Source organism: Cicer arietinum, chromosome 2 (assembly GCF_000331145.2).
Source record: "Cicer arietinum cultivar CDC Frontier isolate Library 1 chromosome 2, Cicar.CDCFrontier_v2.0, whole genome shotgun sequence".
Taxonomy (NCBI): Eukaryota; Viridiplantae; Streptophyta; class Magnoliopsida; order Fabales; family Fabaceae; genus Cicer; species Cicer arietinum.
Genome location: NC_021161.2, coordinates 51679157 through 51691506, shown reverse-complemented (window position 1 = coordinate 51691506; position 12350 = coordinate 51679157). Strand labels below are relative to the sequence as shown.

The 12350-nt window shown below is 30.6% G+C and overlaps 2 protein-coding genes and 1 long non-coding RNA gene across 3 annotated transcripts in view; 1 reads left to right on the top strand and 2 right to left on the bottom strand.

The window, feature by feature from the left end:
• Window positions 1–228: 228 nt before the first annotated feature.
• The window catches only part of LOC101515395 (protein NOI4-like), a 40510-nt gene continuing 28388 nt past the window's right edge, over window positions 229–12350 (bottom strand). The window contains exons 2-4 of the mRNA XM_004491462.4: window positions 2491–2555; window positions 1294–1476; window positions 229–603 (exon numbers count right to left, since the gene is read on the bottom strand). Coding sequence (XP_004491519.1) covers window positions 559–603; window positions 1294–1476; window positions 2491–2499 — 237 coding nt within the window. The 5' untranslated portion in view covers window positions 2500–2555 and the 3' untranslated portion in view covers window positions 229–558. The remainder of the gene's footprint in view (window positions 604–1293; window positions 1477–2490; window positions 2556–12350) is intronic.
• LOC101515076 (uncharacterized) lies at window positions 2965–9159 on the top strand. Its single transcript, XM_004491461.4, has 17 exons — window positions 2965–3164; window positions 3302–3364; window positions 3461–3615; window positions 4340–4450; window positions 4722–4787; window positions 5139–5222; window positions 5317–5403; window positions 5814–5905; window positions 6009–6069; window positions 6324–6383; window positions 7035–7095; window positions 7446–7553; window positions 7625–7743; window positions 7825–7896; window positions 8009–8094; window positions 8278–8374; window positions 8547–9159. The coding sequence occupies exons 1-17, from the start codon at window positions 3023–3025 to the stop codon at window positions 8676–8678; spliced, it is 1596 nt and encodes a 531-aa protein (XP_004491518.1). The 5' UTR covers window positions 2965–3022; the 3' UTR covers window positions 8679–9159.
• Window positions 9668–10295, bottom strand: LOC140919484 (uncharacterized). The gene is made up of 2 exons (XR_012162089.1): window positions 10180–10295; window positions 9668–10030 (listed from the first exon to the last, which is right to left on the bottom strand). It is a non-coding gene; the product is annotated as an uncharacterized lncRNA (long non-coding RNA).

Below are 12350 nucleotides of genomic sequence, written 5' to 3'. Positions count from 1 at the left end.
CATTGCTAAACCTTTTTTGTCTACTTGGGGAATGATGAGCATCTTGATGAATTTGAGACTTACCAACACTCAAGCCAATGATTATGCATATTATGCTATGTTCATTGTTGCACATCATCCTCGATCATATTCATTGTTGAGAAAGAATAGTCATTAATAATATTGAATAGTAACAAAGTAATAAATTTATGCACACATCATATAAGATTTGTTCGTGCAAACATAACAGGAAATAAATTAGCTCATAAGATACAAGATATGTATTGTAATACATGAAGTATAATAGAACAAGTAAACCTCTACAACCAATAGAGCAAGATAAGGCAAAAAAGAGAGCAACCTTTGCTCCTAATAGTAAACCACGACATTCATATATAAATACATACAAAAAATAGTCTGTTATTTTACTCTCCCCCACTGCTGCTTACTTTTACATAACAAAAGCTGAATCCAAGAAGAATTAATTATGCTTAACAGCTCATATCCTTGAGAAAACATTAGGAGCTAGTTACACATGACTCGACTTCCATTCAACCATGTACATATGACCAATCATTGCTACGATTCTGCTGGAGAACTATGTATGCAGCAAAACCAACTTTTCTGAAAATCAATCAAGTTTTTTCATGAGAAAAAAGGTAAATACATAAAGTATAGGTATTAAGCCAAGGGTCCAAAATCTACTTAATGATTCCATTAAAATTTGACAATCTGAACTGTACCAAAATCAAATGCAATAAAATGAGAATTAGGCATACTTATCTCCCCATCCCACCCCAAAAAATTGGAAAAGAAAGATACATCTACCCAGAATATTTTTTTTTCAAAACAAACTTCATTCACTGCAAATTCAACAGAAGAACTTATAGCTAGATCAGTTAACTATAGACAAAAGCCAAAAGGCTCGTTAACCAGTAATAAAGATACAAATTTATAGAGTTATTGAACGAAAGATTACATGAGAAATGCATATATCTTATTATGTCAATCCTAAACAAAATGATAAAAGTATCAAATATTTGAATTAGATTGCCACCGATGCCATACAGAAACAGGGGGTGGGAGTCAACTAAATCATTGCTTCAAATTTTAATGTGTTCAAATCTAGTTGCATTTTTAACAAAGGCCTACAGTAGCATCATATCATATACATTCATGTTACTCAGGTCTCAAACTTATGCCATACTGTTTCTCAATTCTTTTGAAAAATACGTAATTAAACACAGAAAATCGCATATGCACACAAAAAGATAACATAATAACAATTAACATGTTTCAATCAAGTGGTCTTACACTCTGAGTTTTGCCATGATCTGCTGGAGGTTTGGTTTGATGATTTGCCTTTGCAGGTGACTCGGGTTTGCCACCTGTCTTTTTCTCATCCCTTGCTTTGTTAAAAATCACTGTGTAACCTTCAGCTGAAGCTGGATCATTGACATCCCATTCACCGAACTTTGGAAGTGGCCTACCGTTTTCCTGTGGGATAATCATATTATGAGCTTAACATTACAAACTTCAACGCCAATTATAATTATCAACGAGAGTTGATTATAGAAAATATTTTCAATGTACTAGAATAATTTGATATATTTGTCCCTCAAATACTAAAGAATAATAATGTTCGATGCAAGATAGCAAACACAAAGTACTAAATTTTTTATCTTTCCAAGCAAATCCATAATCATATAGAGTTAACAATATTACACCAACTACAACTATAAAGCATTTATTTTCTCATAATGTTCAGAATGGTATTTAACCGATATTACAATTTTTATGATCAACCATTAATTCTAGCATCTATTCATGGACACTTTAGATAACAACTCAAAAATATTCTATCATATAAATACTAAACCAATACATCTAATTGATTTAGTTAGCATCCACAAGCAAAAGACCATGAGAAAAACACAAGCTTGCAACCAAATTTTTGCATAATGAACCTCCATTTATACACAAAGTAGAAGCTATTACGGTCAACGTTTTCCAAAGAAAAAGCAATGATAAGAATTTGAAAGCAATAAATCATTTTAAATTGTGATCAAAGTTACAAATATTATGAAAATTTGTTAATAAATGTAACCAATGTGGCCACAATTGCAGTAATGAAATAAATTGTGGTTGTGGAAAACAATTTAAAGTCATTAATACAAATAATCAAATAAACAAGCTGCAATTGAAAACTGAGTAAAAAATAAGTTGCAATTGTAAATAATAAAACCCAAACCCGCCATGAAAATGGTTGGAAAAAACTCTGATCAAGGGCGTTAATTTTGAACATTATAAAGTTCAGGCAATAAAACAAAGATTATATCACAAAAACTAAAAAAGTAAACAAATTTCTGAGATCAAAACATTGTGTAACAGAATTAAAAAAAAAAGCTAAAAAGAATGAGCAAAATGGAAACGAAAATCAATAAGAATCATAAACAATAGATGATATGATTGAAAAGAAAATTGGAAAAATTGAGGATGATAGGGACAGACCGTCGACATGAATACTCGAAGGAATGATGATATTTTCTGGGAAAAGAAAAGAAAAGAAAAGAAAATGAGTGGGAAAGGAAGAGAAAATTTAGATGAAAAACTGCGTTTGTTGTTTATAAAAAAGAGAGGTGGTGAATTCTATTTTATTCTGTAGCAGGGGAGAGTTATAACGGCGTTATTTTAAGTTAGGTGTTAAACGGAAACCCACGAAGAATGCGTTGTGAGATAAGAGAATCAATGTTTGACAGTAATGGGTGTTAGTTATAGTAAACGGTGTGAGATAGGAAGGAATCAGATAAGACGCATCCATATGAGGTTCACGCTACACCACATTTATTTGAAGTTAAGTTAAGACATCTCTTATTGGTGCCCATACCCGCCTCATTTAAACTAAGTAAATATTATCAATTGCTAATTAATTAATTAATTAATTAATTCAAAACAAATGTCATAATATATACTAAAAAAACATATCCAAACTGCAATCTGTCTTCGTTACAGGTTACAGCCAAAATCACTGAAAATAAAAAACATGGCGAAACTTGTCTACATGGCTTTACCTTTACTCGCAAAACCTCACAAAACCATAGCCTCTTCTTCTTCTTCTTCAGAGTCATTGAAGCTTCCCCACAGAACACGCAAAACCAACATCTCCATTCCCACTTCTACCAAAGGTAAAAAACAATCCTAATTTCCTATTACAATGCTACTGTTTTTTTTTTTTTTTTTTTTTTTTTTTTTTTTTTTTGTTTTTTTTTTTTTTTTATGATGCAGTTTCATTTATATTGACAAAAAAAATTGAAACTTTCAGTTACTACTAACCGTTCTGTAAAACCCCAGAAGCTTAATTCAGATATTTCTCCTCACAGAGCTGGTATGATATATCTATTTCCACTTCCAAAGAAGCTCTTTTTGGTGCTTTTATTTAAGGAATTTTGTAATATTGTTGTTTCATTGTTGAATGCTGTAGTGTCAGCTGTGAGACTAATGAGGATTGAACTTGGTGGTGCTTTTGCTGACCTTCTCAATGAGAAAGGGAAAGGTTCTGGTGAAAATGAGATGGGTTATGTTCAAAGAACGCTTGGATTTCGTACTCGAGAATTAAATCATCAAGACCTTAGATTGGTTATCCCTTTCAACATATTTTTAGCTTTACATAATAAAAATTTAATTTTTATGTCAAATAACTTCAAAATTTTATGTTTTGGTCAATGGAATTCATAGCCAAGATAACACTGAGAAACTGTTGTCCTTACTAGGGCTGTGCAAAAAATCCGGTTATGAGGCCCAAATTTGGTTATGAGGCTCCTTACTCCTTAGAGTCTGTTTGGATTGATTGATTTAAGCTTATCTAGTGACATATTGTGAGATTGTTTGTGAGAGCATATAAAACAACTTATGACATGTCTGTCTTCAGCTTATTTGTATAAGTACTCTAGAGGAGCTTATAGAAACAACTTATAGTCCATATGAAAATAATTTGACTTTATCGTATATTTTGTTATAGAAATAGCTTATACATAAGCATTTATATGACACGCCTATGCTATGTGCGTTTTATTAAGCTGTTTACTCAAACGATGCCTTAATAACTGAACGAGTCACTTATCTTTGTCCCGAATTAAGCACAACAATGTTTAATTTACAGTTGTATTGATACTTTGACGATTCTCCCCTTTTCCCTATTTTTTTCCTAGTTGTCCAAGCACTGTAAAGTCTAGAATGTTATCACTTTTAACTAGGGTGAAACTTTGAAGTACTTTGACTTTTGAAACTCACCTTCATGTCACTTAGCATTCATGAGCAATTTTGTTAATTATTCTCTTGTTTTGTAATGCAAAATTCATAGGTTACAGACATTGTTGGAGGCACAATTCGTTGGAGACGATATCTTGATCATCTGATCAGTTCATTGTGTCATGATAAAGATATATCTAGTATGGAGCCTCTTCTCTTACAGGTGATTTTGGGCTCTGTACTTCTTTTGAGCATGTTTCCATGAGCAATCAACCTAGTAAATACTTCATGCACAGCACAAACTGATTGAGAAAAGAAGAAATTTGTTTTTACTTTGTTATTCTAATGCAGTCCGGCAATGCTCGATAAATATTTTGTGGTGAACTTTGTGAAATATAGATACCTAGTGTAATTATGATTTCATTGTTCATAATGAGGTTTTATAGTTTATACATGACATCTGATTACTGATCTTAGTACTTTATTTGTGTCAGATTCTACGAATTGGCTTCTATGAGATTGTCAAATTAGATATGCCCCCTTATGCTGTTGTAGATGAGGTATTTCATTGGCCCAAATATGCTTCTGTTGTTTCCTTATTGAATAAATTGGATTGAACTTTGTTAATCCGAATGGTATTGCTTGCAAAGGATTCTCATTTGTTGAATTTACATTTTTTTTTCAATGTTTTCTAATGTATACTGCTATTTGGTATTATTTGTATGATTATTGGTGTGTGTGTGTGAAAGTGTGTTTGTGTAAGGTGTTAGAGATTACTCATTATTTCTGTAACTGTTCAATGATGATTGAGTACATTGAAAGTCTTGAGTATTACTATGATATGAAAATAAATATTTTTCAACTTCCATTATTCTTTTCATTGTTTTGCCAATCTCTTATGTGAAATGCAGAATGTGCAGCTTGCAAAAGCTGCTCTCAGGCCGGGTGCTGGCAACATGGTCAATGGAATCCTCCGAAAGCTAGTCATGCTTAAGGTTTTTACGCTTTGCATATTACATATGCCTTAACTGCATGAGTGTGATATTGTAAATTTTTTCTCAATTCCATTGATGTTTGTTTGGCTTACAGGAAAATGAAACTCTTCCTTTGCCCAAAGTGGAGGGTGATGATCGTTCTCAAGCACGTGCTCTGGCAACTCTCTACTCACATCCAGTTGTGAGTGTGTAACTACTGCTACTTTTTCTTCACTATATTAAAATTTTAATTAAGATAGTTCAGAACTAAAACTCAGCGGCAAATTAGGAAAAAAACACATCTTTTTTAAGTATTGTCGGCAGCATCAGTAACATGCTAAGAGCAAACTATGACTGGATTATCATAATATTTATGTTTTTGGGATATTAACTTTTTGTACATGGTATTTTTGTAGTTGAGATCCCAATAAGGGCAGGTGCGGCTCACTTTTGATGAATAATTTTATGTCCAGCCAAAAAGATATTTTCTTAATTAAACCAACAATGTAAAGAGTAACAAAAACTTTGCTTTTCAGTATTCACTAGATTTGTTAGCATCAAAATAGGAAGGCCAAGTTTTGGTTGAACGCTTTGTTATCACTTCTTTTGTAGTGGATGGTAAGGAGATGGACGAAGTATCTGGGCCAGGAAGAAGCCATTAAACTGATGATATGGAACAACAGTGAACCGAGTTATAGCTTAAGGCTAGTAAATGCTTCTTTCATTTTCTTTGTGCCTCCCCTTAAAGTGGCATGTCAACACAAACAGATAATGAAGAACTCAAGCTTTATATTTTTCTAATTTCAGGGCTAATCGGGCAAAAGGTTTTTCAAGAGATGACCTTGTGACACAGCTTAATGTATTGAAGGTGCTATCACTTCCATGATTAAATGTTGCATTACCTTCTGCATATAATAGTTGGTTTCTTTAATCTGTTTATATATTATTTTAATAATGTTTTGAAATTCCTGCTTCATGCAATTTGTTTTGAATGAATTTCTCTCTTTATCTTCGGGTCAGAGCAGAAGTTTATTTAACATATTCAAATAACAGTTGTATTTTACCTATGTTTCTTGTATTATATGTTACTACCAGATTTAATTCCCTTTTTTCAAACATCAGGTCCCACACCAGCTTTCATTGCATTTGGATGACTTTGTTCGCATCAAAACTGGATTGCAGGTACGGTATTGAGGCAATGTGCTGATTATAAGTCTACTTTTGTCTGAGAATGTAACTTGGATAATGAATTTCTACGGTGTTAGTGATAAGAGAAAATATACGAGGACTGAATTATATAGATCCCTCCATCCCTTTTTATAAGCTCATTGAATTTTTCCCACATATTAAGAAAAGTGATTGGTGTAATTAATGTGTATATTTTTTGTGTTGCTTTTACTAAATTGCCCATTGTGAATAGATGTATTTTATGTTAATTTTTCACATTCCAAGATCAATTAGAAGTATTAATAGGGGTAGAATTGGAAAAAAGAATACTAAATGCATCTAGTAATTTGCATAGGGGCTTATATTTAGGGACAATTTTTTTCAAAATGGGTGCTTATAGTTAGGGACGGAGGGAGCATTCTTTTTCTACCATATAGCATAATAGGTTAGCTAGTGTCAAATTGTGTTTTAGCTAGTTATTGACATGTTGTGTGTATATCTTTTTATTTGATTTTTGTTTCACATGGGAGGTGTTGAAGTCATGTGTGGCTTGCTGTTATTTCAGTTATGAGTGTAGGCACAACTTTCCCGGCTGTTATTTCAGTTATGAGTGTAGGCACAACTTTCCCGTTTGAGTCATTGATTGTTTGTAGTTTCATATTTCAGACGGTCATTCATGCCGGCCTACTCAAAGAGGGTTTATGTTCAGTTCAGGATGAGAGTGCAGGTACACTTTTCATCTTTTCTCATAGAAGGAATAACTGTAAAATTATAATATCTAAAGTTTCGTTTTTCTTGTTTCTCCCATTTTACTGCGAGCACTGGTGCATTATTTTTGACATTCATGTTCACGTATTAGCAGTAGTTTAGTTTCTTCGTGATATTCTGTTGTGCATGATAGAATATACGTGTCACCAACCGGCATCGTTTAGGTAATTGGCCTGGCAACCATTTGCCCCATATATTAATTAAATAAATAAAAAAATTCAAGCTGTCTTGGTTTCAGTTAAATTATAAGAGATTCTTATGTTAGAAGCTTGTATTCGCATTCAACATATCCCGCATTCTCAATTGCAGGTCTTGTAGTTTCTATTGTGGATCCTCAACCCGGTGAAACCATCGTTGATTGTTGTGCTGCTCCTGGTGGAAAGACCCTCTACATGGCCTCTCATTTAAGTGGACAAGGTATATTAATTGGTCTCAGAATATTTATAAAAGTCATTTTGAACATTAAGAATAAAAGCTTGTGTTTTCAGGTATGGTGTTTGCAGTTGATGTAAATCGTGGTAGGTTGAGAATTCTTAAAGAGACAGCAAAGTTGCACCAAGTAGATGGTGTCGTTACCACCATCCATGCCGATCTTCGTACATTAACTGTATGTTATATATCATTCCTATCCTATGTAGTATTGAACTCTACAATTGTTTATTTCTTATCAGTTTTTTGTGTTTCCAAGGACGGTGAACCACTTAAGAGTAACAAAGTTTTGTTGGACGCACCATGCTCAGGACTTGGAGTTCTTTCAAAGGTGGTTGTGTTATATATTTTATGTTTACACATTGTCATTGTTTTCACATTATTATTCAATGTATTTCTCTTTTCTTGTTCGTTAATTTATTCTTATCACCTGGCTTTTGAAGAGAGCGGACTTACGTTGGAACAAGAAGCTGGAGGATATAGAACAATTGAAGATATTACAGGATGAACTCCTCGATGCAGCATCCACGTAATGCTAGAAATTCTCTTTGATGTTTCCTCTCTATTTGTGTGCATTAATTGGTGTGATCAAGGCTTGTTGTATGCTTGGACGATGATAACTTGAATTTCCAAATTTTGAAATTTTATAAAAGTAGCTGAAACTTGATATATCATTTCTCCTTCATCGAGTTTTATTCCTGCGAATTTGTAGATTGGTAAAACCTGGTGGAGTATTAGTTTACAGTACATGCTCCATAGATCCTGAAGAGAATGATGAGAGGGTAGCTGCATTTCTAGTAAGACATCCGGTAAGTATCGTTACTATTCACTAATCTTCAGATATTCTATTATTAGGTTTGAGATACACTTGCTCTCACTAATACTTTAAATTCTACCTTTAGTTTTGAATACTTTACTATTCACTACTCTGGTATCCAGGTTCATTTTTCAAGCACTAATTTATCTTTCTCTGAGTTTCAGGATTTTCACATTGATCCTGTAGATAGATATGTTACACCCGATTTTGTGACGCCGAATGGTTTCTATTTCTCCAACCCTGTAAAACATTCGCTGGATGGCTCCTTTGCAGCTCGTTTGGTACGCGCTTTATAAAATGAATTTCAGAGAAATCCTTGGTCACTCTATCTTGAATTCAATGAAATCGACGAGGCTGCTTACAAGTTGCTTGTGAAATGGTTTGTCTCTCCAATTCTTAATGCTTTGAAATCAAGCATTTACCTTCAGTGGGATACCACACTTCCAGAAAAAGGATGACCAGCAATTCGACTTTCATCACGCACTTCCAAATTGTAGGATGATGAATCGACGATCTTTAAAACAAGTACATATGTTACAGGAGCGAAATGTCGAAGATTCAAAGATATCTCCAAATTCATGTACACTTTCAAATTCAAGTACAACTATCTTAATAGGAAAGTTTTGTGAGCTAAATTACCTTAATGCATATATACTTCTGCAGCTTCAATAAATTCCCTACTAGAATATGTATAGGGACATATTATTGGAGTAGTGGAGTTTGTTATTAATGATAATTATAACATTTAGACACAATGAGCTTGTATTTGAGATTTAACTGCTTATTTTGGAATATCAAACTCTCTGTTATCATTGCCAATATACAAAAAACTGCATGGAAAAAGTTGATTGTTGATGTAAGTTAGAAATGACACTACTTATATTTAACTTTTTCTTATAATCTACTTATTCAAAACTGAGTTAGAAATTCTTTTTCTTTGATCAAAACTGAGTCAAAATCTTTAACTTGAAAGATTTTTGGTTGTATAAAAATATTTAGATCCACCAAAATTTTGTACTTATTTTGAATGACTGAAATTAGAAAATGCATGTGATTGTTTAAATTCTTGGATCCAATTTGGATAAGTAACTCTTAATTATGAATAAAAAATATTAGTAATTTTTAAAGTGAGTTGTTGCATAGGAAAATAAAAAATCAGCAATCTTGAAAGTAGAACTATTTGAGAATTTGAATTAAATTAAAAGGAGTAAATACTCAATTTAATGAAGTATAAAAATAAAATCCACAAGACAAAAAAAAAAGGATAAATTAACAAACACTGAAGTTAGTAATAACAGAGAAAATATTTTTTATTTATTTATCGGCATACATAATAAATGACATTTTTTATATCAAATCATGACAAAGTTCATATAGTCATAAAAATGCCTTGTAAGGTTTAACTTCAACCCCTTTTTGGTAACAATGACTCCAATTTCTATACTTCAGGTTCAAAAGTCTTCTGCTTCTTGTCATGGACATGTGTATGATATAATATGATATTAGGGTGTACATCAAAGTCCCTAACAAAATGGTCCTGTTTTTGAACTTGAACAAGGTTCTTAATTGCTTCTGGCATAGCTTGTTCATTCATCTTGTTCTTCCAATACTCTCCAACATCTTTTCTTGCATAGCTCAAGTTACCAACCTATTCATTTCACCATAGACAATAAAATTTAAAAAAAAAAATAATGAACATATTTAATTAAAACATACTTAATTAAAATTCAAAAAATAATAACAGAGTTAATTAATTAGTTGAAAAAATGAAAAGAACTTCCATAAAGAAAAACTTACCATGACAAGAGAGAAGAGAAGGAACAAGGCAAGGATATTGGACTTCATTTTTTGTTAGTAATTTGATTAGTATATTTCTTTTTGAATGACGCAATAGAATAGACATGGTGTGTCTATTTATATACATATGCATATATTCAGAGTCAGGTGCATATTAATATTAATAACAGATGTCAAAGTTGATACTCGTGCATTATCAAATTTACCAATTAAAGAGAGTTATCATCATTAAGTAGATTTTAAGTTCCAAGGGAAGTCAAATTTTTGTTAATTGGAGAGTTATACTTCAATTTATGTTATACTATCATCCTTATCCTCTATAGTATTGAATTCTGCAATTTGTTTATTTCTTATCAGTTTTAAATTTTGTGTTTTCCAGGATTATGTTAAATATTTAATGCTTACACATTGTCATTGTTTTCACATTATTATTATTATTATTATTATTATTATTATTATTATTATTATTATTATTATTATTATTATTATTATTCTTTTCTAGTTTGTTAATTAATCTATTCTTACATCAAATACTTTTCTCTTTTCAAAATTATCCATATGGTGAATATTTGTATTTTTACAGTACAAATCAAGATATTAAATTTATATTTTTAAAATTTGATTTATACAAAAAAAAAAAAAAAACGTAAGAATTATTATTATTATTATTATTATTATTATTATTATTATTATTATTATTATTATTATTATTATTATTATTATTATTATTATTATTATTATTATTATTATTATTGAATGTATTTCTCTTTTCTAGTTTGTTAATTAATCTATTCTTACATCAAATACTTTTCTCTTTTCAAAATTATCCATATGGTGAATATTTGTATTTTTACAGTACAAATCAAGATATTAAATTTATATTTTTAAAATTTGATTTATACAAAAAAAAAAAAAAAACCAAAGAAAACAACACACTGTTTTTATATGTAATCGTGACAATGAAGAGGACAAAAAAAATAAAAACTACTAGTGAAGAAAAAAATATACATTAAAAACTATTAAGTGTGAGCCTTTTTTATTGGTCAAAACTTTGAATCACAAATTTAAAAAATGGATATGGCTGTTTGTATTCTTGGAACTAATTTGGATAAGCAACACTTAATTATAGATGGAAAATTTACTGTTCTTGAAAGTTGAATTTTTTTTAGACTTTGAACTAAATTAAAAGGGGTAAATACTCAATTTAAAATTGTAGGACTATATCCAATGTTTTTAAAATTGGATCAAAGTTGGTCAAGATAAATTAAACCGGTGAACCGAACCAGATCTATGGCCGGTTTGGTTAGTGAAGTAGACCGTTAAGCTTTGTAAGCGATAAAATTTTAGGTTAAGCCACTTAAGTATCCTTGATAATATATAACATATGATAATTTTTATCATAATTGAGTTAGTTTCTTTCTAAGTCATCGGTCAATATATTATATAGTAAAGATTAAGTAACTCAATAGTACATACATTTGTCCATTTATTTTACTTCTCAACAATTATATAAATTATTTTTATAATTAAAATTTTTAATTAAAAATATAACAAATCAAAATATATTCAAAATGTAAAACTTAAAAGCTTTGGTGATGATAAATCTATAATTTAATCGCATTGATTCATTAAAGTCGTGTAATCTAATTATTGGTTAATTAATTTAATTATATTAAATCATATCAATTTATAAATATACCGCATAAGTCCTTTGAAAACAAAAAAAAAAAAATAGGAGCAAGTTTTTTTCCTATAAAACCAACATACTTTACAATATAGAGATAGATAAATGTTTTAGACAATCTCAAAGGGCTAAAGTGTGATTCACGAAATTATTTCTTCCAAGTTTTCTTGTGAGGATTAATTGAACAATATAAAATTGTCAAGAGCCATCTTGATAATTATATAAATAGATGCATAATAAAATAGTATATTGACACCTATATTTATCATAAAAAATAAAATAAAAAGAATTAATGTACAGGACAAAAAAATGGATAAATTAACAAGTACTCAAGTTAACAATAACGAAGATATTTATTTATTTATTTATCGGCATACATAAATGACATTTTATATATCAAACAATGACATAGTTCATATAGTCATAACAATGCCTTGATGGCTCCATATATTTAAGAATCTAATTTATAGTTTATTAGTCTTATAAG

What these genes read in the sequence shown, in the direction of transcription:
- LOC101515076 (XM_004491461.4), top strand. Translation starts at nt 3,023, where the DNA reads ATGGCGAAACTTGTCTACATGGCTTTACCTTTACTCGCAAAACCTCAC. An exon ending in TATTTCTCCTCACAGAGCTG is followed by an intron (nt 3,365 to 3,460) that starts GTATGATATATC and finishes TGAATGCTGTAG; the next exon opens with TGTCAGCTGTGAGACTAATG. An exon ending in AGTTCAGGATGAGAGTGCAG is followed by an intron (nt 7,096 to 7,445) that starts GTACACTTTTCA and finishes TCTCAATTGCAG; the next exon opens with GTCTTGTAGTTTCTATTGTG.